Source organism: Dendrobium catenatum, unplaced genomic scaffold, assembly GCF_001605985.2.
Source record: "Dendrobium catenatum unplaced genomic scaffold, ASM160598v2 fragScaff_scaffold_264, whole genome shotgun sequence".
Classification (NCBI taxonomy): domain Eukaryota; kingdom Viridiplantae; phylum Streptophyta; class Magnoliopsida; order Asparagales; family Orchidaceae; genus Dendrobium; species Dendrobium catenatum.
The window spans coordinates 1,564,845-1,592,568 of record NW_021318726.1 but is presented as its reverse complement, the minus strand read 5'-3'; the positions used below and the strand labels follow the sequence as shown (position 1 = coordinate 1,592,568).

Sequence of the window (27,724 nt, the reverse complement as noted above, 5' to 3'; positions counted from 1 at the left end):
CTCTCTCCTTATCTGCTTGCGTGCCAGATCTTCGTACAATGCTAAGACGTTAAATATAATATTTCTCTACCGCCGTTTCTTATCTGGGTCATTTATATCCTTAATCTCTAGTTGTATTTTTTGTCTTATTGAGTGAAATAAAAATGTTTGTTCTATTTAATTGTATCTCAATGTATGGTTAAACTTTTTAATCTGAATCTATAATCATTTAAGAACCATGTATTGCATATAATAGGTTGTTATTTTATAAATTGTTCAAAGTTGTTTTTAATTCCTCCAAGCTTCATTTTTTGTCTTATTGAGTGAAATAAAAATGTTTGTTCTATTTAATTGTATCTCAATGTATGGTTAAACTTTTTAATCTGAATCTATAATCATTTAAGAACCATGTATTGCATATAATAGGTTGTTATTTTATAAATTGTTCAAAGTTGTTTTTAATTCCTCCAAGCTTCATTTAGTCTATGTATATGGCATGCATAAATTTAAAATCTAGTGTGATCTAGAGCCTTGACAGAGGAATAAAAAAATAATTATAGGTTTTAAAATGTAATATTTTCATGTATATATATATATAACGGTTAGAGTTTTGAGATCTTAAGTAGACAGTTAAATTGAAGTTGGGTGGAATTCTAGCTAATACTCCAATGATCTCGACAGAGACAATGAATATTTATGCTCTGATTCATAGCAATATTCAGAAGAAATCATTCTTATGCATGCATGTGTTTTTTTAAATATCATAGGTTCAGAGATTTTAAAATTAGTGAATTTATCTTTTGCAACTACAACTTTTTTACTTTGAATTGATTAAACTTTTGTGAATCGATTGACTTGATAATTATAATAGTTTATTAAGCAGTGCTAAACTGATTTTAGAAACTTTTAATCCTTATGGGAACAATACTCTTCGCATCACTTTATTAGTTTAACGCTACATGAATACTTACGTACAACAAAAGTTATACCATAGAATTAAGCAAATCATAATTAAAAAGACAAATTTGTGTGGGTAAAGTGCCTGTTAGAGGGTAGGCCGCTGATTTTTTTTTTTTTTAAATAACGAGTTTGTGGTGTACTTCCAATACAATATATGTAGTTATAAGTGGACAAGATGCACCGACTAGCAGAAGTGAAGAGTCTTATAAGATAACCACCTAACATACTGACACACTGATACATGACATGATATAATAACATATAACAAGATACAAGAATAATAATATATAATTAGTTGGATGTCCTGACTTGCATTGATATCAACGTGTATATGCATGCATGACATGATAATTAAAGATAATATCATCATACTTAAGTTATATGATACATAGACTATATTATATATGATATGATACATGAGCATGATGCATAACAACACTAATACATATATATATGTGATACACATGATACAAGAGATTGATACAAATTGCATGCAAAACATGATACACATGCATAGAAATAGACACTTATAAGCATGAATATGATTCAATATAGAAATGACACTCATGATTTTATCCTGCATTGATAACTAATAGAATCAAGATATAATTGTATTGCTTTAATGATTCATATGAGATTCTTCCTATAGCTTTTATAAGATGTTAAGAGTGGAATTGAGTCAATGGTTATTGATCATTTTGCATGATAATGACTGCTTCTACTTTATATTATCCATGATTATGATTCAATATGATTGATTTTGTTCATGTTGTTTACATGAGTTAGTAAATATTATCTTACTAACATGCATGACTTGAATAATTACATGCAAATTGTTCCGCTTTTTTTGCACTGGGTATAGTGATAGTTTGTCATGACCTACTAAGCTTCTGCTCTTTTTTTTTTCATGATTTTAGAGTGAGGCTGATTAGATCAAGTTCTTGTTTTGATCTCTTTTGTATTTTCTATTTATTTTTGTAGTTATGAAAGTATAAAGTTAGATTGGTTGTAAATATAAATTCATGACTAATGTAAATGATTTTGAAAAATAAAAGTTTGCTTTTTGCTGTATTTATTATTTTATAGATGATTATTAGAGGCTTTCATAGATGATTAGAAGATATAATTTGATAATTCTTTTAAATTAGATTTTGTATAATGAAAGAGTACCTCAAAGCAATAATTAATGAAATAATTGGATTGTCCTTTAATAGGGGCATATGCCCACCTAAAAATTTGAAAAACAATTATAATAAAAATGTGAAAATTAAACTTGCTCATAATTTAAAAATATAAATTATTAATCTAATTTGGTTAGAATTTCAATAATTATCCAAATTTTAATTAATGAAATTTATATAAGAAAATATTTATGCAATAACATATCGTTAGAACATTCTTGTATGGCTGAAAGACCAAAATCATGCAAATGATATTAGCCATTGACATATTCGCATGCTAAAACATTAAAAATAAACGTTATAAATTGTAATTTTTTTTTCTTATTTTTAGTATTTTCTATTTTTAGAATAATAAATTCAACAATTTTTTTAAAAAACTGTCAATAGTGGCCTCAAATTCGGATGAAAATAGTCACGCCCATGCGGAAAGTGGGCTTTGCTCCTTTTTTGGATTGGGCTGGGCTTTTTCATTCATCGGTGCAAAGCTATGGAAATCAAAATCTTTCCCGTTTGCCGAGTCAGATCATCTACTAGAATTTTAATAATATTAACATATTATTCTAACATTAATTAGTTCAAGTTATTTTTCTAAAAAAAACAATTTTATTGGGGAGGCCAACAACAATAAGTAGGGCTTCATTTGGGATAACTTTCTTACTATTTTATTTTTTAAATCACAATCACAATTTATGTTTGATTGTTATTTTTTCGTTGCTTTAAAAATATTTTGTACTAGAAAGCTGATTTATATATCGACTTTAAAAAGCTACTTTCTTTATAGCACCTTTATTAATAATAACAAAAATTATACTAAAAAACTATTTTCTACGTCATTCAACATTTGGGCAGTATATGGTCAAATATTCTAACCAGACAACTGTGTGATTGTGATATAAATTTTGTAACAACTAGCGAATTGTCCTGAAATCCTCACACACACAGATATACACACACATATATATATATATATATATATATATATATATCCCATTTATTTTGAGAAAGAGAATTATAGTAAACTTTTTTTTTTTTTTTATAAGAAAATCAAGCTTTTATTTTTAGCGAGAAGGAAGCATAACAATTACAATAAGTATAAAACGGTTTTGAATAATGTAACCAAGATTTTTACAACAAGCTCTCTTTTTAATGACTTATGTTTTGTTTAGGACGGCTTTATTACTGCTTTTTAAATAACTTCTTCGTACAAAAGTTAAATTTTTTGTTCTCGAGAACGGTTTTAAGAAGCAGTAAGAAAACTGCCTCAAACAAAGCCTTAATCATCCAATGTCACATTCCCAATACAGACCTATTAATACTAAAATTGTACTCCACGTTGCATTTGAACTCAATACCCACACAAAACCCTAAATCAATTAATTACTTCAAACAACCCCAACTAATCAAAATTTACAAATTGCTCAGAATTGACAAACTCATTGATGAAATGCAGCTCGCACGAAAGCAAACTTTCATGATTCATAAAATCGATCTGAACGCGACAGGTCTTATCAATAATAAAAGAGATATTTTGAGTGCATCAGTGCATGCATCTCAGCCCACAAGTTTACTAGGATCAATCACTGTCAATTGCATAGGCTTTAATAATAGGGCCTCTTCTATAAATATTTTATTTTATGTGCAAATATGAAATGTTTGAAATTTTGTATAGCATTCAATGAGCGTTACGACGACCATATGAAGATTGGCTGTTATGTTTGAACATATGAGACCATTCTTACCAAATTATTCATAATTGGTCATCTCCTCTACGCAATAATGTAAGGTGTAGAGAGGAGTGTACGTCTCATTGATTGTAATAGCCAGGCCATCCTTGGATGGTTACACAACTAGCATACCCTACCCTTCTGGCTCCACTGATTAAGAACAACATGTTCACAACCAACCTTCAGTTGTGGGATTAATTATTTTGAGCGGTCACCAGACAACGTTCAGAGAAAAATGACAGTGTGTTACATCACATTTTTTATGTGTATCGGTGCTGTGGACTGTTGTGTACTGAGTGACATGATGAGCTCTTATTCGTCTCTGGACGGTCCGGTGACTGCATAGAATAATGTCTCTAATTGTGGACTTCTCAGAGCTATTGATCCTACAATACTGCTGGATTATTTTGTAAGCTGGCATTAATCTCAAAATGATTCACTTAGAGTGACAAGTTTATAGATATTAAATGACATAATATTTTTGTCATTTTTGTTGGGTACATTCAAACAGTGATAAATTTTGTCATAATTATTCTCGCCAATCTAATAATCAAATTTTTAGGTCCATCTTCGTAAATATGTCATTAAATCATTAATCATAGACATCAATGCCAGTTACCAACAGTCGATATATATCATTGGACCATATTCAATATACTAGGTAAACATCTTTTTTAAGTGAACTGATTCGATTTGCTAAAAAATATTTTAAAAATTAATGACCAATGAACTTCTTTAAAATTATTAATTCATATTAATTTGACATTTGAAATTTCGAACTATCGCCACTAATGATCTTATGACCTTTTCTCCGAAAATGTGGTATTTAAGGAATCTACAAAGGGAACAAGAAACATATCAGATTAGGCGGGTTAGATTGGTCAAGATCAATGAACTACATGATCTACATCATACATATACTGGTTAGATTGGCAAGATCAGATTAGGCGGGTTCAAGTCAGGTCAAGTTCAGGTCAAAAATTTTTATCCACATAAAAAATTGGTCGTGTTTGAGTAAAATAATATTAGCATTGAGTCAACTTTGAACTATATCCAAACCCGATCCATCAACCTTTAATATTTTCATATTTATAGAAAACAAATTATGCTGAAATGTCCATTAAAGCAAATTAACATATTTTAATGCTCATCCTACCCAAAATTAGGCAAGGATATTGGACATCCTTTTATATATATATATATATATATATATATTTATATGAGATTAGAGGTATTCATTACATAAGATAAATATTAATTATCCCTTTTCATGATTCTAGCATTAAATTAAAAAATTCTCTCATATCATTAAAAATAATAAGAAATTAACTTATAAACTTAGAATTTATAAAGGTTAATATTTTAAAATGAAATTGTATCTGTAATTACGTATATGTAGACTTCTGAAACTTTTCTCCAGCATCTATTTAGATACCAGACCGGCTCTTCCACCTTCGCCGCGACTTCGCTAGCGGACGGATATTCAGGACTCCTGCCGGCGATCCATGGACGGCCAGTGGGGGCCACCACGAGCCCTCCTATATCTCGCTTTCACCGCGCCTCGATCAGCTTCACCGTCCTCTCAGACTCTCTGCTCGACGAAGCTCTCACGAAGCCTCGCCCTCTGCGTCTCCTTCCTCACTATTCGTCCGTGATCGATCCTCTTATTAGCAAATAGCAGTCAATCATAGTTGATAATCTCTCTATCAAAAGTAATAATTCTTCAGCATTAGATCCTTCTTACTCTTAATACAGAAGGAGCTCCAATTAGTCTTTATTATTTCTGTGGAAGGTACGATATCAATACAATACTCGTATGCTATTGAGTACGAACTCAGTACCGTTTTTGCTTAATTTGAAGGTATATAAAGCTTCCGTTACAAAAAAACTGATCATTTCAGTTTTAAATTTATTTTAATTAAATTGCATTTTTTTAGACAGTTCGGTCAATTAAGTCAAACTCATACTTAAATAAGATATGCAAGCTTAGAACATAAGATTAGGGGTGTCAAAATCAGGTCACGGGTCGGGTTCGGGTTGACCCCGACTTTGACCTGCTACTGTTTGACTTGAACCGAACCAATCCGGTTTTGCAAATGGGTTGAAAATCAAAAGGCATGCTCGACCCGCATGGGTTATGGGTTGACCCGACGACGGCACGGACGAAATCGCGGATGACGTTCCCGACCAGCATGGACGGATAACGACATGGGACGACCGACGACGTTCACGCCACTAGCCAGCGAGGTCGAGACGACGTTGACGACACAGCGGGCCAGCGCGGATAGGACAAGGTCACGACTCAAGAGTGATGTTCATGGGTCAACCCGGGTTAGTTTTGGGTTTCTGAGTCAACCGAAACTCGACCCAATTTTACAAACATGTCGGAATCCCGAGCCCAAACCCTCCCAGTTTCTTAAACAAGTTGACCCTAATCCGAAATTTTCAGGTCAGGTTTTTGGATCGTGTCAAATATTGACACCCCTACCTCAGACCTCTTGTTTGGTAGCCACAACTCTCAATCAATATATCAAAATTAGCTGCGTAAATTGCATGCATAATATATAAAATTTTATTGTTTACAAATTAATACACTCTCGTACCTGATTTTCAAATTCCCTCCACTAAATATTAAATTTCGCAGCAAACCCCGACATAGAAAATAATTCGAGTGTTACTTCTGCATGTGTAATATATGAGTAAATCAACCTTTTTTATAATGATTGTTAAATAAATCAAGAAGTTTATGGATTTTTATGAATTCATTTGGGTAAGAAGTTGCAAGAAATCTTGCATGATGCATTATTAGAGATCATTCAATCATGTTCTCTAAATTGGATTGTTTTTTTTTTTTTTTTACAAAAAAAGATTCATTGATAATAAAAAGAGAGATACAATAGCAAATGACCCACAGCCCAAAAAGTAGAATAATGAAATCCCAAAAAATTCAAATAGTGGAGGAAAAGCAACGGAAGGGGACTCAGGAACGGAGGTCCCCAGCACCATCATAGCAGCCAAACACGAATCATTCGTAGGTGACAGAAAACAATCGCAAAATTAAAGCCAAGACACTCAGGTTGCCAGCCAGCTCATCCAACAAGGGGCAATAGGGACCTCTTCATCACCGTCCAACAAACCAACAAAAAGCACCAACTTAATAGCAGAGCCAAAACATAACACCTATTTCTTCATGCCTTTTCTTTTTTGCTTATTGTCATTCACATTAAGGGCACCACGCATAGCTGATCGATCCTTCTCAAATTCCTGATACTTAGATTCTTCTCCACTAGAAGGAGAAGAATAATCCTCTAAAATCAACTAGTCATTCTAAACCAAAATAGAGTTTTTCAAAGACTTAGCCACTTGCTCATTCATTTCCACATTAGACATTACCAAAATAGGGATATTAACTAAATTAACATTGCCCTCCAAGCCAACAGAGGAGGAGACAACATCAGGATTCATAGAACACCCACGCCACCAGCTGATAAAAATTAATAGGAGAGACGGAAGAAGCAGACTGCTCAGCGACCACACCAAGCAGTTCAGCAGAGGCCAAACAGGACGGGACAGACACCGCACAAGACAAACCAGGTTTCAAATTCACACAACAACTCATTATACCAACATCACTAAGACATAAACATGGGGCATGGGCAACATTAACCTCCCCAACCACAATAGAGTCCACTTGAGTTAAAAAAAGGGAGTAGAAACGGCTAGTGAACCCAAATTCTCCTTATGACCAAAATGAACGCCCACAACAACATTCAAAAAATTAACCACAGCAGGAGGCAGCTCAACATTAGAAGGGGGAGAAGGAACTAACACAAGAATAGGATACTCATTAGGACTATGTCCCTCCAGACCAAAAGCACACCATGCAACAAGTTCAATGGGCACAACACACATAGGGGTTAAATAATAACAAAATTAATATCTCTAGAGACAGGCAACACAGCTAAGACATAGACATTGGCAACAACAATCGTAGAACTGTCAATACCAGGATTAGCAACCGACTAAACTAAACCCAAGTTTGAATCAGGATCCACAATACCTGAATCCACATTTATAACAAGCACAAGGACACGACCTGCCTTCGCCAATTGCATATGCAAAACCAAACACTTTGTAATAGAGTGACCCAAAGCTTTGCAATGCAAGCAATAAGACAAACATCTTCCATAACAACCGATTGAACATACCCCAGATTATCCAGGCCAACCCAAACTTTCTCCGAAAATTATTTCAAAACATCCAATTTAATCAAAACACGAGCAACAGAGGGCATTATGACTTATCCATACGAGATTAGCTGATAGATTGAGGTGGGTGGCTGGAAAATCGAACTGATCGACCATCTAAGGATTTCTGGAGAGAACAGGTATGGGGGGTATGCAAATTTCTGATTAATAGATCCCAAACAGGGACAATAGGGGATTCAACATCCACATTAAACGAAGGCGACCACTTGATCAATCGCATATAGAAATTGTTAATAAAATAGGAATGATGCATAAAAACATGACAGTAATCTAAATCATTCGCTAATTTAATCAATACATTCTTCGAATTGACCACAATAACAAAAAAATTGCCATTGAGTTTAAGATTGAAAAAAAAAATCTCTTAATAGCATCAAGGGGTGGCCGGTGGAACAGAAACTTCCCAACCAATGCGAACTCAAATGGAGTGGCTAGAGAAAGCACCTCAGCCTCAGAAATCCATAAGGAAGGCATCCCACGATGAGAAGAAATCTTTAAATCAGGGAAGGAAGAAAGGTTAACCAAGAGAGCATCTCTAAAAGACTTAGAAGAAAAAATTACCCACAAGAAAACTGGCATCGAGCAACTTCAAACCAGCCATCGAAAAGAATAGACGTAAAAATATAGAAAAGGAACAAGGAAGGCACAAGAATCACTTTCCTGACCGAGGAGGAGGTAGCAGAAGGTGCGACCACAAGTGGAAAACCCAAATTGCCGCAGAGGGAGAAACCCTAGCAGAGCTCATCGGGCATATTGAGTGATCCCTTACTTACTCTTCATTATGCTTTAAAAAATTTGAACCATTTCTCGATTTATGCGTGTCATCCTTGCATAGGGGCCATGCTAATCTTCTCTATATCATTCCAATTTTATCGGATGTCTTTGAAGAGACATGTTCTCTAAATTGGATTATGGTTTCACATCTTTGTGGCATTAGGGTTATCATATATGAACTTTGTGGAAAATCTACATGGTGTTATGAGATAAACAAAGGTGATATAAAGGGTTTAACAGCTAAAGGTTATTAAATGAGAGCATTGAGGATGGTTCTAGAGGCATAAGTATGTGATTGGGATGTCATTAGCCTAAATTAGCCCTATAAAATTTTCTAAAGATTTTAGCTTAAAGGTCAAGAAAATACGACTTAACAACTAGTATTTGGAGATTATTGATAGCTTGCGCTTACTTATTTTCCTTTTGTTGGTTTTTATCTTCCTCTTTAGAGATGTTATTAGGATTTTTGGTTGTGAATTACTCCATCCTTTCTCTAAATTGGATGGGTAGCTAAGAGAGAATGATATATAAATAATTGAGTATTCGATATGTGATATGGTGTGTAGCTTGCTTACGATTATGTGTGGATACATTTGGAATGCAAGTGTAGTACAGCTAAACAAGGGAGGTAAAATGGAAGTTAATTTCAAGAAATTTATGAGGTAACTAACATAGGTTGAATAAAATATCATCGTGGTGGTTGACTAGGTGGGGTTCCAGGGGCTAGATGGATTAATTGGAGTTTATGATAGCTTATGTGAGGTCCAAATCAACTTAGTTTTAGGCCTTGGGTCATTTAGGTTAGATTTGACTTGATATAGTTAGGATAAAGGTTTAAACTAAGATAGATGTAGAAGTAATCCACTAACTCAAAGGGTTTTAGGGTATAACTTAATTTAATTTTTGTTTCCTTATCATAGGTTTAATTAATTTTGATCTAATTTAGAATTTACGATTAACCTAATTAACTTAAGATTGACTATATCCTAGGTTGATTAATTTACATCTCGGGAGGGTTAGTTTGATCTAAAGTTGGGTTAGGGTAGATTCATGTTTGTGTCATATGTGGGGTTTTAAGAGTGACCAACATATGATTTAATGCTAATCTAACATATAGGATTAAAAGGTAGGTGCATATTTGACATATTATCAAATGAGCTAGGTTATTAGTTCACCAAAGGCATAAGTGTACTGGCTAATTTCCTTTACATGGGAGAGAGAACTTTTAATTAAAGCAAGTAGCACATAATATCTCATATATTATTTATTTTAACAACTTTATTTTTACAAGAGAAGAGATAATGCGCTCTTGGCTAAGAGGAGCTTGATAGGAGATATGTAACTTGCTCATTCAATATCTTATGGTTACATTATCTTGAGAAGTCATGGATCTTGAGACGGTGATCGGTGGGATAGAAGTTGGAGGGCTGTGATAGTTATAGAGTCCGTAATTGGCAAGCGAAAGTGGTTAGAGGGACCATAATCGATGGACATTTGTGGTCATAACAGCTTGTTGATGGCAGACAAGTGGATATCATGTAGTAGTCCGCGGTTGGTCAAAGGTCCAATGGTGATTAGCGGACGAGTTGTGGTCTGATAATGGTCAGTGATAGTGTAGATGTTTGGCGGAGGTCGGCTCTCGGCAGATAGGCGGAGGTCCTGTGGTAGTAGGCGATCGGACAAAGGTCTGATGGAGGTCAGCGGACGGGCGGTGGTTCAGTCCTAGTCAGGCGAACATGTGGTAGTCCGACAACGATCGACAGAAATACTCTAATGATGATGCTTGTGTAGAACTCTAGGATTCTTGAAGCCTATAAACTCTATATATTTTTTAGCAAAAGGTCCCTTCATGAAGAAAACCATGAGCCTATTTTATGGATTTTTATGAGTGGCACGGTCTGTAAATATAGAGAAGATTTAGGACAAACTCAAAGTGCTCCATCAAATGGCCCATACCGATTCCCTCGATCATATATATTTTTTCAAGATTATGTTCAAAACATAAAAAATAGTAATGGGGACATAAAAAACGTTTGAATCTAATATCCATGCTAAAAATTTAGCCCATACGCAAATTGACGATAAAATTGGCAGGCCGCATGCGACGCCTACTAGCACGAGCAAGGGGGGCGTGCAGTGGCCCAAATATTTGTTTTCTTGTATCGCCTTATAGAGGCAGCTACAGTACCGTCTTAAAGAGGTAGTAGAATCTTTTAAAATTATTTATTTATTTATTTTAAAAAGAAAAAAAATTATTTTTGGCCCAAAAAATTTCTAAAAAATAAGATTTTTTCTCTCAATTATCCCTTAAGAAATCTATAAATATCCCCATTATGAGTTATGGAGAGAGCACACACGTTGGAGACTTTTAGTGATGATCAAGATTGGTGGTGATGAACAATATCGACAGCGGCGATCAAGACCTGATACTTTTATGTAGGCTTTAATTCTCCCATTGTGGGGAATTAAAACAATCCAAGAAGAGTTAAATACCAGTGGTGGCGACGATCAAGATCCGATTCTTTTACATTGGTTCTAGTTCTCCCCAATTGGGGACAAACTGCCTAGCAAGAATTAAATATTTGTGACGACGACGATCAAGATCTGACACTCTTATATAGAATCCAGTTCAAGTTCTCCCATGCTGGGGAAAAACTGATCGATAAGAGTTAAATATTGGTGGCAACGATCAAGAACTAGTACTTTTACGCATGGCCAATTCTCCTCTGGTAGGGGGAAAACTATCCAACAAGAGTTAATTATCGATGGCGATGATCAAGACCCCGTACTCTTACATTCTCCCCTGGAGGGGGAAAATTGTCTTAGGATTAATGATGTCGGTTGTCAAGTTGCATTTTATTGAAGGCAATAGGCACTGATACTGATAGGGGTGGATAGTAGATAGTTTGATGGAGAGGGTCGGATGGTGTGTTAATGGTAGCAGCTTAACAATATACTAATTATATCAATTGAGTGAAGATCTGATGGTGACTAAACTCCTTGAAGAAGATGTTGGGGGAGAAATGAATCAATACACCTCCGAGGCACTCTACTAGGGTTTTTGCCCTAGCATACGTCCTCACTCTCCTTGACTATTCAGCCATTTCATGGCCTTGTCGCTTTCAATTTTCTCCGTCCCCCTTCTTCCCTTTGGGTTTTCTTCTTTGTTTCGCACTTGATCATGCATTTTCCTGTTGGATTGGCTCTGATGGCTACTATGTGTCTGTCTGATCGTAGTTTCCTTCATGTTCCTTTCTTGAAGCTTTATCTAGGGCTTCATCGCCAGAGTTTTCTGGCCTAAAAATTTTGACATACTATGGGCTTTTATCATTGTGAATATCAGAAGCTGAAGTGTTGGCCTTGCTCAACCTTTTGAGTTTGCTTTAGTTGGTAAATTCCTAAATCACAGACCATTGGTTGACACGATTCATAAGTTCTTCTTTAACCTTAAGCTAATCGGTGATTGCTCGGTGACTGTTTTTGGATCCAAGACATGTTTTAATCAAGCTGATGAATGATTTGGATTATAGTAGAGTGTTCTCCCACCGGTCTTACTTTGTCTCCAATTTTTACATGAAATTGACTAAGTGATCTCGTTTATTTGGTATTTATGTGGAGTCTCCAGTTATACCGATTTGGGTTTCTTTCTCAAACCTCTGCCCACATCTGTTTACGCCTCACATTTTTTATGGTTTAGGCTCTTTATTTGGGCATCCACTTCAAACTAATAATGTGACTGTTATAGGATCGCAGTCTTTTGTTGCTCAGGTCCTTGTCGAATTAGATATCTCCAAATCCTATCCCGAGTTTGTTTGGATTGGCCCTTACAATATTGGTTCGATTTAATAAGTGGCTATGAAAGAACTTCCTCCTTTGTGATCATTGTAAATATTTGGCTCATTTTAAAAATAATTGTAGCATTCTTCACCCTCATTTAGATAGGCTCCAGTAGACTGTGGCTAAGCCTGTTGTGAATTCTATGGGAAATGATAATGTTACAAAGTAAAATTCAGATGTTGTGAACTAACAAGGTGTCTTTATGAGTCTTGATCTTGTGGCTCCATATCCTATTTTGACCCCTCATGGTTTATATCGATTCCAAGATGTTTCAGTGGCTTCTGATGTTAATGTTGCTTTACCCTTTGTTGACTCTTCTTTGGTGGATGATGGTATTGGCAATTTTGATATGGTTTGCTTAGATTTTAATGCCCCTGTTGTCAATAATTTCGTTTTCCAAGTAATTTTTTCTTTAAAGGAGTTGGCTTTTTTCGTTCAAGGAACTTGTGAGGGTGCTAATGTTGAGGTTAACATTATATCGGTAACACCTGCTTCTGATATAAACCATGTTGATTCAATTGTTGTTAGCATGGAAGTGCCGAAGGAAGGTTTTTCTAATTTAAACCTTGGGAATTTCAATTCGAAAAATATGAGGATTTGTGGTATTAACAAGGTGGTTTTAAATGAGTCTTCTAGTGCCATGGTTGTAGCTTGTGATGATTCTTAAGTGACTTCATTGGAAACGTCTGGTTCACCTATTAGTGTGACCTTTATCGATGTCACAATTAATCTTATTTCAAACGATGAGTTGAAAGCTCATTTGGAGTTGAAAGTGAAAGATTCTTGTGAGGTGCAATCAAATTTGCTTGATGATGCCTTTCCCTCGCCTTGCGGGAGAGTTGGGGAAGGCTTTGATGGGCATGATGATGAGTTTCAGGCGTTATATAATTTGAAAGTTGGTTGCGTTTTTTATAACGATTTTTCCATTGGTGGTGGAAAGCATCGCAGACATAAATCTAAAAAGTATGTTTGGTTTATGTGATTTTTCTTTCATTGGTTGTTACCATTCTTACTATTGTTGATGTGCTCTCTTGGTCGTAGGGATCTGTGTGGTTACTAGCTGTGTTGTGGATGTTGCCTCTTATGGCTGCTGTACTTCGTGGTTTTGAGCCTTATTTATATGTACAGGCGGATCCACGTTGCCCACCCTCAAACTGTAAAATAGAATAAAAGGAGGGATAATTTTGACCTTTTGCCCCCCTCCCTAAATTTATTTATTTTGCCCTAGTCTAAGGTATTTGCCCAGCTCCCAATTTTTTGCCAGGATTGAGTCCTCATTTGATTGGACGTTTTTTTTTTTTGTACTTATTCGATTTTAAAAAGATAAATTTATTTCTTTTGGTTGAAACACATCCCTCAAATCACATCCCCAGTAACACCATTGTATGTTGAATTTGGTAAATATGCAGAAAATGCATCTGTTGAAAGAAGTTGAATGGGCATGCGAAGGTTTCCTTCCATATTAATATGCACAATTCAGGATGTGAACTCATTTTTTATATCAAATTCTAAGCTATTTGGAATAAAGAAAAAAGGGTTTTTATTCGTGGAACGAAGTATGAGATTTGATAATTTACATGGCTCGAATTTCGGCTCTGATGATGTGCATGGGTTGCGCGGTAGAGGAAATACGCCTCATCCGTCTAATTTTGAGGTTGTTGTCATCTAATTAATTAAAATTTTGCTCACCCTGAAAAAAGAAGTTGGATCCGCCCCTGTTTATATGATATGGACAATGATGAGGTGGAATTATGCGTGCTGGCTCGTTGGCATTGGCTTGCTAGCAACCTTGGTGGTTTAGCTTATGTGCTTCGTGGTTTTCCTTTGGTTGCCTTGTGACTTACTGCCTCCAATGGATGGTCTTGGTCCGCCGACTCGGAGATTGCAGGATACTTCTTGCCACCTCTTGAGTGCGACTGGTTTCTTCGCCTTATTCACTCTGATGCCTTATTATTGATAGATTTTTTGCTACTTTCTTTTGGAGTTCAAATTTATGATCAAATTCATATAAAAATATCGGTAAAACCTTAAATGTAAGATATTAAGTTTAAAAGCCTATGCTCTAACAATTAGGCTAAGCATCCCATGCCTAATCTCCAGCCTGTGCTTGGCAGATTATTTCCAACGTGCCCACAACAGTCATTAAAAATTGCAGCATAGGAACGACAATTATTGTACGATAATCATGTGCTCGTTCGGGCCACACGATGAAGTCATGTAAACCGGCGCTGGGCCCCACCTTCCCCCCTCCCTCCCAGCCTTCCACCGCCCAGCTGCTTATATCTTACCGACCGAAGCCCGAGCGAACCCAAAATCCCCTTCCAATACCTTTCAAATGGAGGAACTGATCTCCCCTTCGTCATCTTCCTCTCCTACACCTCCCCCCTTCTACTCCATCCAACCCCAACCCCTTACGATCCCACCGGGAAATTCGCCGGAAGCTCTCCCAACTTCGGGTCTTCAGTACATCCTCCAGTGCTTGCTGCACTCACGCTCTGAATGGTGGACTTACGCCATTTTCTGGCGGGTCTCCCCTGACCACACGCTCCTGAGCTTTGGCGACGGCCATTTCCGTGGTAAGCTCGTCTCCGCCACAGCCGACGGAAGCAACGACGGAGACGACGCCGAGTGGTTCTACGCGGTATCGCTAACCCGATCCTTCATCATCGGCGAGTCCACCATGCCGTCCCGCGCCTACGGCTCTCTCGCCCCTGTCTGGCTCACCGGCTCCCACGCGCTCCAAACCTGCGGCTGCGATCGATCACGCGAAGCCGAAATGCACGGCATTGAAACCCTAGTCTGCATTCCTTCGTCCACTGGCGTCCTCGAACTCGGATCCTCCGATCTGATAGGCGAAAACTGGGTTTTAGTCCAACAAGCAAAATCTCTCCTCTCCACCGCCGACGAACCCACCGCCGCACTCTCTCAATCTCAGCCAACCCCCCATCTCTCCAAAAACGGCCATTTCACCGGCTTATCTTCGTCAGTCGATTCCGAGCATTCCGATTCTGAAGGCGGGCCGATGGTCGACCGGCGCCGACCGAAGAAGAGGGGAAGAAAGCCGGGATCCGCTCGGGAGACAACGGTAAACCACGTTGAAGCCGAGCGGCAACGGCGGGAGAAGCTCAACCACCGTTTCTACGCCCTAAGATCCGTAGTCCCCAACGTCTCGAGAATGGACAAAGCTTCCCTGCTCGCCGACGCTGTTTCCTATATCAAGGATCTTAGAGCAAAGGTAGAAGAACTCGAGGCGGAGGCCAAGAGATCGAAAAAGGAGGTCGTTGTTGACCAGGGAAATAGTTCTGGTGGTACTCCGACCAGTGGATTAACCGGCGAGCCGGCAACCATTGAGCTCGAGGTTAAACTTCTCGGCCATGACGCCATCATCAGAGTTCAATCTGAGAACTTAGTCCACCCGCCGGCGAGGTTAATGGCTGCGCTGCGCGACCTGGAGCTTGTGGTTCACCACGCCACTGTATCAGGTTATAAGGAAGTTATGATGATACAGGATGTGGTTGTTCGGGTGCCTGAAGCGCTACAGAGCGATGATAAGTTAAGGTCTGCTTTACTCGTTATGCTACAGAAGAGTGAGTGAGTGAATGTGTGCCCGCCGGCGGCGGCGATTAGTCGCCGTGGTTTTGATATGCTTTTTTAATCGGTGCATGATCCGCTCATGTGCACACTGGACAATAACAGAAGTACTGACTGATGAGTGGGCATAAAAGTTTTTGTGTGAAGGGCCTCTGTTGTCCTTTTTTTTAATATTAAAATAATGAGAAATGATTTTCCAAAAAAAAAAAATTTATATAGAGAGCTTTTAAAACATTTCTGCATGTTAATACCAATCAATTAAAATAAAATGAATTATTAGGATGGAGAGATTAGGACAGTGTTGTTTATATTTTATTCAATATTGCTATCTCATAATAAGTTATAAATAAATACACAATTAATCAATGGTTATATGGATTTTTGGATTGTTTTGATGCGAGTAAAATGGAGAAATTATTATGTGTGGAGTTTGGATGGGAAAATTTGTTCGTGTACTATATACAGTGTGTATCAAATTAGTGTATACATTATTTATATACAGCGTATGCACTATCAGTTTGGACGGTTCTTTTCATTTGGACTCCGCACAGAATAATTTCTTAGTAAAATGTGGTTGAAAAGAACAATTCGTATGTCAAATTTATTTATCTTCATATTAATTATTTTCAGAGTAATTGATGAGAAATTGTTAAAATTATTAAATCAATATGAAGTTTTTAGCGTAATATTAGTGGTATTAAAATGGATTAACAAGATGAGTTTGGGTTCAATTCGAAATTGACTCGATCTAAATCAAATCATAAACTGGTCAGATAGATAAATGTGAAACTAACCTAACAATCCATTTTGATTAAAAAATTATGTAATATGTCAACCATAAAGTTTAGGTTAATTAATCAAAAGTAAGAAGTGTGTATCAACAAACAAAATATTTTAAGAAAAAATATATAAATAGGTCACTATTAAGCCAAAATTAAGTTCATGGTTTAAACCGAATATGACTTGTCAATTAAACAGGTTAGATTCAACACCTGAACTAACCTGCTTATTAAACGGGTGAACTCGAATAAAATTTTTTCAGCTCTAGTCTCATTTGAGTTTTCTAGTTGAGTCTAATATTTCATTTAGATATAAATAACTTCACCCATGAGAATTAAATTAGGATGTATTTTATATTGAAATAATGTTTTTTTACTTAGGATAAAATAATTATTAATATATTTTTTTTTATATTTTGAAGAAACATTTTCTTAAATAGTTTATATGTGCATAGAATTACTTATTTTAAAATATGTGAAAGATGATGCGTAAGACATGAGTTAGATATTAGCTTTAATTTGAGTAAAATTATGGCGCCCAATATAGAGCTAAAAGAAATAAACTTCACCTTGAAATGAATGACTTCTCATATCTATTTATCACATGACAAACTCATATCTATTTATCACATGACGGTCCAAGAGCTCTAACACTATCTCCAACCGACCCTCCTTCGACCATCACCGCTCAATCACCCGGTTACCGACAACTGTCGGACTTTCACTTGACCATTGTCGGACCATCACCCGGTCACCAACCATCGACAGACTTCTGTTCAACAATCGTTGGACCATTACTTGGCCACTGACCACCTTCGGACATCCACCCCGGCCTCCAACGGCAGCTGGACTCCCGCTCAACTATCGTTGGACCACCACCCGGCCATCGGTAAATCACAGAACCTCCACGAGACAATTGTTAGCCACCGCCGATGTTCCTTCAAACAAATGTCACATGCTGCCTAAGGTCCCTATGACCACCCTCGCTCGCTGATGATGGTCCCTCCAACCTCTGTCACTCGCCAACTATTATCTCTCCGACCACTATTGTTCGCCAATAATAGTCCCTCCATCTTCCGTCGCTTGCCAACTACGGTATCTCTGAACCCCGTTGATCGCCGACTAGGGTTCCTCCAACCTCAGTCGCCCGTCGATTATGGTCCCTCTGATTTGCATCGCTTGTCAACTACGATCTCTCTGACCTCAATCTTCCACAGACTATGGCCCTTTCAATTTCTGTCGCTCACTGATTACGGTCCCTCCGACCTCAATTACTTGCAGACTATTATTCCTCCAACCTATATATCCGTCAACTACTGTCCCTCCAATCTTAGTCGTCCGTTGACTATATAAACTAACAATGAAGGCCAAGTATTATAAAGCCCAAAAAATGTGGTCTTTATTTCTTCATGAAGAAAATTAATAAAATTAAAATCGAATGGTTCATATAAAAGAGTAAATCAAGCAAAGATTGCTACGGCTTTCTGACAAAAAGGATCCCATTATATAAACAGCTCTACGCCTACAATTGAAGGCATAAATGCTTAATTTATGTGCAATTACAATTTGTAATTATTCTTTTTTGTTTTTTTTTTTTTTTTTTTTTTTTTTTTTTTTTTTTTTTTTTTTTTCATTTTTCATCTTTTGTCGATCTATAAGGTATAGGAATTGGGCGATTGTGGTAGGTTTAGTTTTCAAGAGGCCATTGGGCTCCACTTTGTAATTAAGACTTATATTTAAAATTAATAATTATGAGATTATCTTAGGATAAATAAATTTAGAATAGGCCTATTATAAACTCTTCCTAAATTATGAACTTGTTTGAGGATGATAGCTTTTTTAAAAGATGGTTGTAAAGCTCTTGTTAGAAAATTAACTTTTTCAAAAGCTGAACTTAAAGGCAGCTTTTTAGTACATTAAATTTTTTAAATCAATAAGAAAATAATAGCTAAAGTCCTGAATAATTATTTACATGAAGAAAACCTTGTATTTAATTTATTTTAATTGTCTTCCATTATTTGATATGAATATCCAAATTGGCAAAAGAGGAGTCAATATTGTCCAAAAATATTTGAGTCCAAATAGTTTGATCAAATTTTGATAAAAATAAATTTAAATTATTAAATATTTATAATAATTTTTAATTAAAAATATTTTTAGGTTTTTTTTGGGGGAAATTTTGAGTTTATTAAATAAAATTTATACATATATCACATATGTAAATTTTGAATATATATCTTAATTAATAGTCGAAGCTCTTAATCATGCAACTCATTTTGATTTAAAACTTATGTATTCAAAAGAAAAAAAAAAAAGGGCTCCAATGTATAAAGAGGTCTTTGATTTAGAGGTAGCTCATTTTGATTTAAAGAGGTAGCTCATTTTGATTTAAAACTTATGTAGCTCATTTTGATTTAAAGGCAGCTCATTCTATATAAAGAGGTCTTTGATTTAAATCTTATGTATAATTTATCTTAAGGCTCCAAGTAAGAAAAAAAAAAAGTCCAATGAGCTACATAGAAATATTTTAGTTAATTCTAGAGATTTATTTATATAATATACCACTTTATTTTATGTTGATTATATATTAAAACATAAAACATTAATATTACATGCATACCCTCATAAAACAAATTAAGTGTATTAAATAAATATTAAAATTTATAGATTGTAGGGTGAAAAAATGAAATATATAAGTGATATATTGATATTAAAATTTTTATTAGTGATAAAAATATAATATTAAAATTTTAAGATATTAAATATATAAATACATAAAATAAATGGTATGAAATATAATCTCCAAATTCTTTTTGAATTATTCTCTGCATGGTGGGGGAGACCGATAGGCCTGTCAACAAAAGCTCTTTACATCAGCTCTATTTGTTTGGAGAAGCATCTTCTTGCGAATGATATATAGTGTGGATGATAAATGTGGAAAGGTGAAAGAGGAAATTAATCAATAGCCCTATTGTTTTAATATTGAAAAATTAAAGATGTATCTTAAATTAATATATATTTCATGAAAAAAATTGTAGAATTTTTTATATTAAAATCATGATAATAAAAATATAATATATTAGAAAATATTTTTAAAAAATATAGTAGATTATTTATCAAAAAAAAGTAAAATATTTTCTATTTTTGAATATTTTCTCTTATTTTTATATAAATTATATTACTGTGTATGATATACTTTTTTATTAAAATCATCAAATTATATAATTGCTAAATTTTTTCTTGAAATAAATAATGTGTATAAATATTTATTTATATATTATTTTTTACCCTTTTTTGTTCATTTTCTATAATACACTATTCTCATATTTATGACTTTCTCTCTTTAAACTCACTTTCCAGTTTCAGAGTAATTTCACTGTAACTGGATTTCATTTCTCAAATAAATAAATGTGATTTCTCCCGGCTAATTAGGCTCAAACTGTCCTTAAATTCAAATAATAAATAACCTAAATAAAAAATAAATAAATAAGAAAAAACCAACAAACAATGTAAAACACTAGTGAATTATTTTCAATTCGGCGTAAGCTCTATGGTTTTTCCCTTTCAGGGTTTCCACGTAAAAATCCCGGTGTTTTTTTTATTCTCTTACGTTTGTTGGCTGATATTGTACAACACTGAGACAAAACTTTCTAACTCTATCGCCGCGTATTTCTAGCCGCAACAGTTTGATTCGAGACGCAGGAGCAAAAAAAAAAAAAAAAACAAGGCTTTGTTAAATCCACACATGAATTGGAGGTGATAGTGACAACTATGATGTGAACTGTCGTGACTGGGATGAACCACGTAGACGTATTGCTAGTACCGTGCGATGAGTGAGTGCTGATTATAGCAGAGGCGTGGGGAAGGGCTGAGATACCAACACGATTGGAAGTCTGACATGGATTGGGATGAGAGCACAGCGCGAACGCTGACGATTTTAGTGAACTGCGGGTGATAGCGAGGTTCCGGGAACAGGGAACGCGAGTGAAGCGAACCAGCGAGGATCCCCTCTCGATGGATCATGTTAGGAAGCGCGTAGCGAGTTTTCGTGTCAACCCGAGTCTACCGTTTTATAAAGGGTCAGAATTCGAACCTGACCACCCATATGACAAATGGTCGACCCGAACTAATTTTCTTCTGGTCAAATTTGACACCTAATTGTATCATCTCAGATAATTTAAGGACTTTTAAAACATATCTTTAATGCATTTTAAATTATAAATACATGATGAATTTTGGTTCTTATTAAGATCTGAGTTCGTTTTTGGATGCTTTCTTATTGATTTATAAAACAGTTTTTTAGTACAAAATTTTTACTTAAAAACTACTTTAAAATGATAAAAAAATAGTCCCAATGAAACCTAAATGTCTCCCATTTTAGGCATATAATTGTACCAATGGAAAGACAAAACCATTGCTATCCTTATTTTTTGGCTGTGTACAGGTGAAGCTATTCTGAGTAAGTATTATCTTGATTAAATTCAATTTATTTTATTTATTATATAATTTTGAGTTGAATTTGAACATATCAGTTTTAAAATAATATTATTCAAATTTGTTTATTATTGATTTAGAGTCATAATTGTCTTTAATAAGATTATCTAATATATTTAATCTAATTATTGAAAGATATATAGCAATAGCATATTTAATTTATACAATTTTAAATCAAATTAATTTAATTCATCATATATTATTTAAGCTATTGATGAAGTTAATTATTCCATAAAAAAATATGTTTATATATTATAAATATTTATTGATTATTTAGTATAACTTCTAACACTATACTAATATATTATTAGTATATATATATATATATATAATATATATATATATATATAATTCTTAGGATTTTTGATTTTTTTTAATTTTTTTTTTTTTTGTTAATATCTTTAGAGATGAAGTATTATTGAAAGTAATAAAATTTTATCAATCGAAATATTAGTCATAATTTTTTTATTATTTGGGCTCATTTTTCTTTATTATTTTCAGAAGAGTTAATGTATTATTTTAATTTTTTGTATTATATTTTATTTTTTGAAATATTTTTAACGTATAATATGTGTGTGTGTGTCTATATAGCGAAAACTTTAGAATAATTACCGTAAGCTTTGTAAGAGATATTATGTATGTAGTTTTATATTAATAATTTAATTAAATTTATATGGAATTTTATAGTATATAAAAATGTTGAAAATGAAGAATTATGTAATATACATATAAATAGTTAATTTTTATGTTTATTATTGACACATCATCAAAAAATTACCTTGATCAAGCACAAATCTCGAGGCAAAATCAAGTTAGAAACTTCAAAAATTAAATCGGAGACCATCCGAATTCCGATTTCAGTAAACTTACAGTTGAACCGAGCGTCACGGAAACACGAACCCAACGACACCAAAATCGGAAGAATATAACCACAATTTGGGTTGCCAAACGGTCTCAAATTGTGACATGCTTATAATCGAATCGAACGGCCGACGAGACGAATCCAACGAGCTCAAGATCATCAAATTTTTATATCATTAAGACAGTTAAAGGTCAATTGAACGGTGTACAATTATAGGAATCAATATCGGCCATCCATCCAAACCACTCCCAATTTGCTCTTGATCTTCCACTTATTTGCAAGCCATGCCACTCAAGAATTCTATAAATAGAATCACATTTCCTCTTGAAAGGGGAGAAAGCAAGAGAGAAGAAGGAAGAGAAGGATGAAAGTTCCAGCCGCCTAGCTCCTCCTCGACCACCGCCGGACCACCAAGGGACGTCGGGGTTCTGCTGCACTAGAGTCGAAGTTTTGCCGCACCACTGCCGGACCACCAAGGGACACCGGAGTTCCACCGCACCACCGTCGGACCACCAAGGGACGTCGGGGTCATGTCGCACCACCTTCGGAGTTCTGCCGCACCACCGTCAGACCACCAAGGGATGCCGAGGTTCTGACGCACCACCGTCGAGGTTCTGCCGCACCACCGCAGGACCACCAAGGGACACCGGGGTTCTACCGCACCATCGCCAGACCACCAAAGGACGTCAGGGTCCTGCCGCACCACCGTCGAAGTTCTGCTGCACCACCGCAGGACCACCAAGGGACGTATGGGTTTTTCTGCACCACCGTCGAGGTTCAGCCGCACCACCGCTGGACCACCAAGGGACCTCGAGGTTCTGCCGCACCAGCATCGAAGTTGTGCTGCACCACCGCCGGACCATAAAGGGACACCAGGGTTTTTTCGCACCACCGCTAGACCACCAAGGGACATTGGGGTCCTGCCGCAGCACCGCCGGACCACAAAGGAACACCGGAGCTCTACCACAACATCGCCAAGTTCTATCAAACCTCCACCAAACCATCCAAGGACGTCGAAGTGTCACACGAAGCCGGAGTGCCCCTTGACGCTGAAGTGCCACTAGCAGACCACCACTTGACATCGGAGAGTTGCCAAACCACCACCTGAGGCCCGAACTTCTCTCGACCACCACCTGATGCCCAGAGTTCCGTCGGAGTACCTTCATCCTACTACGGTCCTTCCAAACTCCCTCCATAGACAACGTCTTTCTGACCCTAGTCTCCTGCCGACTACGATCCTTCCAACCTCCCTCGCAAGACAACGGTCTTTCTAACCCAGGTCTCCTACCGACTATGGCCCTTCCAACTTCCGTCGTCTACTACGATCTTTCCGACCTTTGTTCTATCGACTATGGTCCTGCCAACCAAATAAATATGTCTATATTGATGTGCTCTATATTATGTACATTTGTGACATCAAGCCAAAACCTTCTCCTAAGGAAGGGCCTCGTTTGTAATCAACTGTAAATACTAGTGGATTCATTTAAACTGAGCCACACTGACATGATGTGGGCGGGAGGGAGAAGCGAGGGGGGAGGGGTTGTGGTGGTTCAGGTGAGAGGTGCAGGATGCGGGCAGGTCGTTTTTGGGTTAATTTAGGGGATAGAGAATTGTCAGACATGCAAGATTTTTCAAACGGGTCGATAGTTATAACCCAAATTGGACCCATTTATTAAACGAGTTAACCTAAAACCAAAATTTTTTGGTTGATTTCGCATCCGATTTTCAGGTGTTGTCATAAATTGACACCCCTATTCATTGCATGAACATTTTCTTTTAAGATCAACACAAGAAGAATTTACAATGCAATATTAAAAATAAAATAAAAAAAAATAAAAAGTTTTAAAAAGTCAAAAACATTAATATTTAAAAACAAATAGGGATATAATTAAAAATTAAAATAATACATTTACTCTACATAAAATAATAAAAAAATTATCTGAAATAAAAAAAATTATAAACAATATTTCAAATAATAAAATTAAAATAATTTAAATAATACTTCATTTCTACTTATATTAATATAAAATGCATACAAAAATTAAAAAAAATTACTATACGTATAATAATACAAATTTATAAGATTGTTTCGGGCTGAAAGCTTCATGGTGTTAGAGTGAGTAAACTTTTCGTCTTAGAGATGCACATATATCTAGCACACAAACAGAAAGAGAGAAGTAAAACACCCGATCTTTTTTACTTGGAAAGTTCGAAGAGGGAAAAACCACGGGGCCTCGCCCAGGTGAATAGATTTCACTAAACTTGAGTGAATTACAAAGGTTGACCCATCCCTCGATTTAGAGGTGGTCAGATTACAGTAATTTGGAGAGCTAGTCAAAGGTCTGATGACGGTCGGGCAAAAGTCCGACGGCTTTTGTGTAGAAGTTCAACTGACGATGAATGATCCGACGAAGGTCCAGTGGGGAATGATGGCCGGGCGATAGTCCGACTAAGGTCGGACTGAAGTCTGATGGCAATCGGGTGGACAGGGCGAAAGTTTGGCGGCTGTCTGCGAAGGTCGGTTGAAGTTCGGCGGTTGGCAGCCAGGCGGAGGTCCGACGAAGGTCGGGCTGAAGTCTGGCAGTGGTTGGCGGTCGGGCGGTGGTCCGACGATGGTCGGGATGAAGTTCGACGGCCGGGCGGTGGTCCGACAAAGGTCGGGCTGAAGTCCGGCGGCAATCGGCGGCTAGCGGTGGTCAGGCTGAAGTTCAACGAAGGTCAGGCTGAAGTTCGGCGGTGCTCGGTGGCCGGGCGGTGATCCGATGAAGGTCGGGCTGAAGTCCGACGGCGATGGCGGCCGGGCGGTTGTCAGCGGCCGGGCGGAGGTCCGACAAAGGTTGGGCTGAAGTCCGGCGGTGGTCCGACGAAGGTCGGGCTGAAGTCCAGCGGCGGTCAGTGGCCAGGTGGAGGTTTGACGAAGGTCGGGATGAAGTCCGGCGATGGCCGGTGGCCGGGCGGTGGTCCGACAATGATTGGGCTCAAGTCCGGCAGTGGTCAGCTGCCGAGCGGTGGTGCTAGAGTTCTTGAAGCTTCAGAGCTCTCTCCAATCTCCAGCAAAATATCCCCATCATGTAGAGAGTGAGGGTCTATTTATAGATTTTCATGAGTGGCACACCCCGTAAATCTAAAGAAGATCCGGGGAAGGTTTGGAGTGCTCCATCGGATGACTCGTATTGATTACCCGATCGTACCTAGTTTTTCAACTGTTTATGTGCCTTAATTATGTCGGAATTCAGAGATCTTGGGCTCGTTGGATTCGTCTCGCCGAGATGCTCGATTTGATTACAAGCATGGTTTATTTGAATATCATTTCATCATCCAAATAATGCCTTGACCCTTCCAAATATGTATGGATTTAGGCCATTTAAGGCAAACTCACACACACAACGCATACACATAGACTCGAACCCTAAACCTCTTAGTTGGAAACCTAAGCTCTCAACCAATAGGCCAAGGAGAGTTGTGTTTGCGACTGATTATCAGTCGCTATCTTTCTCAAAGCGACTACGCCCAGATAAAAAAAAATAATAATAATAATAAAACCGATTCGAAAAAATTTTGTTCATTAATCTAATAGATATATATAAATATTTATCAATAAATTTTGATGTGAATATTTTGACTCTTTTTCACTCTAGTAGGCGCCAAACAAAGAAGACTATTCATTGATGATTCAATAAATGCATGACTAAACGGCTAAGATTTTTTTTTTTTTGAACGTTAGGTGCTTGGCGATGAGCGTGATCTGAGTTCAAATTTTTGATCCGTTTGTGCAATCAATTTGGGTTTAGGTTGGAGCAGTCAAGAGCAGGTAGGTTTCGAATTAGACCTGAATCTAAAACAAAAATATATTTTGACACCCCTATATTAAACCGTTATGATTTCATTGGGATAGTCTTTTTGTTCTATATTTAAAGTAAATTTTTAATACAAAAATTATAGTTCAAAAAAATGTATATTAAAAAAATATTTTAAAAAATAATAAAAAGTTATTCCGAACGAAACCTAAGAAGATTTTTCTGGGAATATTGAACCTATAAAAACAAATTCACATAAACATCACATACACAAGACTCAAATCCAAAATCTCTTAATCGATAGTCAAAACTCCCAACCAACAGATCAAAATAAATTGCCTATATCTAAGAAAATCACCGCATGATTTGTATTATTTGATTAGTTTTGGCAGTACTATGAGGCTAACATCGATCGTCAAATCAAATGAGGTGTTAAAATGTTGAAAATCAATCATATTTCTAATTATGACTCTGTACTGACAGCAACTGCCGCAAATATTTCACCGCTAATTATGCATGCTTCATTATTTGAATTGAAATGAGTTTGAAAAGGAAAGAATGATGAAGATGATAGTATATGCTACGTCTGCATCTCAACAAGATAATTGTTTGGACCACTTTTATGGTGGTTTTATGTCACTGTAGTTCTAAGCTGTAGTTGTCTTATTGATATTTAGTATGACTATTTGAGAAAAGATATCATAAAGCATTGAACTTAATGATTTTTATCTAATTTATTTTGTATGTCGATAATTCAAATTAGTGTCTCAACGAGACGAATGGAAGCATCCAAAAGCGAATTATATTGGTCTGTTTGTTTGAACTTCTCTTAGATTTTTTAGCTCGCAAGGTTCGCTATCATTGAGGAGGAAAAAAAAAGCATTTATTGACTTACGATATTCATTGTTTTCCTCACTGATGCTCTTTAACACACAGTGATAGATGTTAACTAACCAATGTTGTTTTGCTTTTGCAATATGCAAATATCCAATAATGGCCAATTCATGATGTTCACTATCGCCCGACTTCCCATTGAAGAGTAGCGCCAAAGTATGTTAACTAACATCACTTAATGATTACATTTGATTATTATTTTTGGTGCTTAGCTCTACTACCTCTAAGGCTCTAACTCCTTATATTCATTGTAATCGAAATCACATGCTAATCTGTCCACAATATCGAACATCTACCAAACTGACTATCATTTGTACATATCCAATTGCTACTATGTGTTGATGTTTAATTCTAAATGTTTGTGAATGACAAACTCATTATGTGATCTGACATCAAACATTTGATGCTCACAACATCCAACTATGGATGTCTTATTGCACTTCCATTGCCTATGCAGATGCCCCATCTGCCTACAAAATCGAAGGCCGCTGATTAATATTTAAATTGGCCTACGTACTATGAATTTTCTTCATAATTCTCAAGTTGAATTTCTTTCTTTATGTGTGATGCACACATACACACAC

At 36.3% G+C, this 27,724-nt stretch overlaps 1 protein-coding gene and 1 non-coding gene across 2 annotated transcripts; one reads left to right on the top strand and one right to left on the bottom strand.

The window, feature by feature from the left end:
- Positions 1-8,901: 8,901 nt before the first annotated feature.
- Positions 8,902-9,004, bottom strand: LOC114579289. Its single transcript, XR_003700212.1, has one exon. It is a non-coding gene; the product is annotated as a U6 spliceosomal RNA (small nuclear RNA).
- A 6,019-nt stretch (positions 9,005-15,023) lies between these two features.
- Positions 15,024-16,548, top strand: LOC110099101 (transcription factor MYC3-like). The gene has a single exon (XM_020826145.2). The coding sequence runs from the start codon at positions 15,059-15,061 to the stop codon at positions 16,316-16,318; it is 1,260 nt and encodes a 419-aa protein (XP_020681804.1). The 5' UTR covers positions 15,024-15,058; the 3' UTR covers positions 16,319-16,548.
- Positions 16,549-27,724: the final 11,176 nt, after the last annotated feature.

Coding starts and splice junctions, on each gene's coding strand:
- LOC110099101 (XM_020826145.2), top strand. CDS start 15,059: ATGGAGGAACTGATCTCCCCTTCGTCATCTTCCTCTCCTACACCTCCC.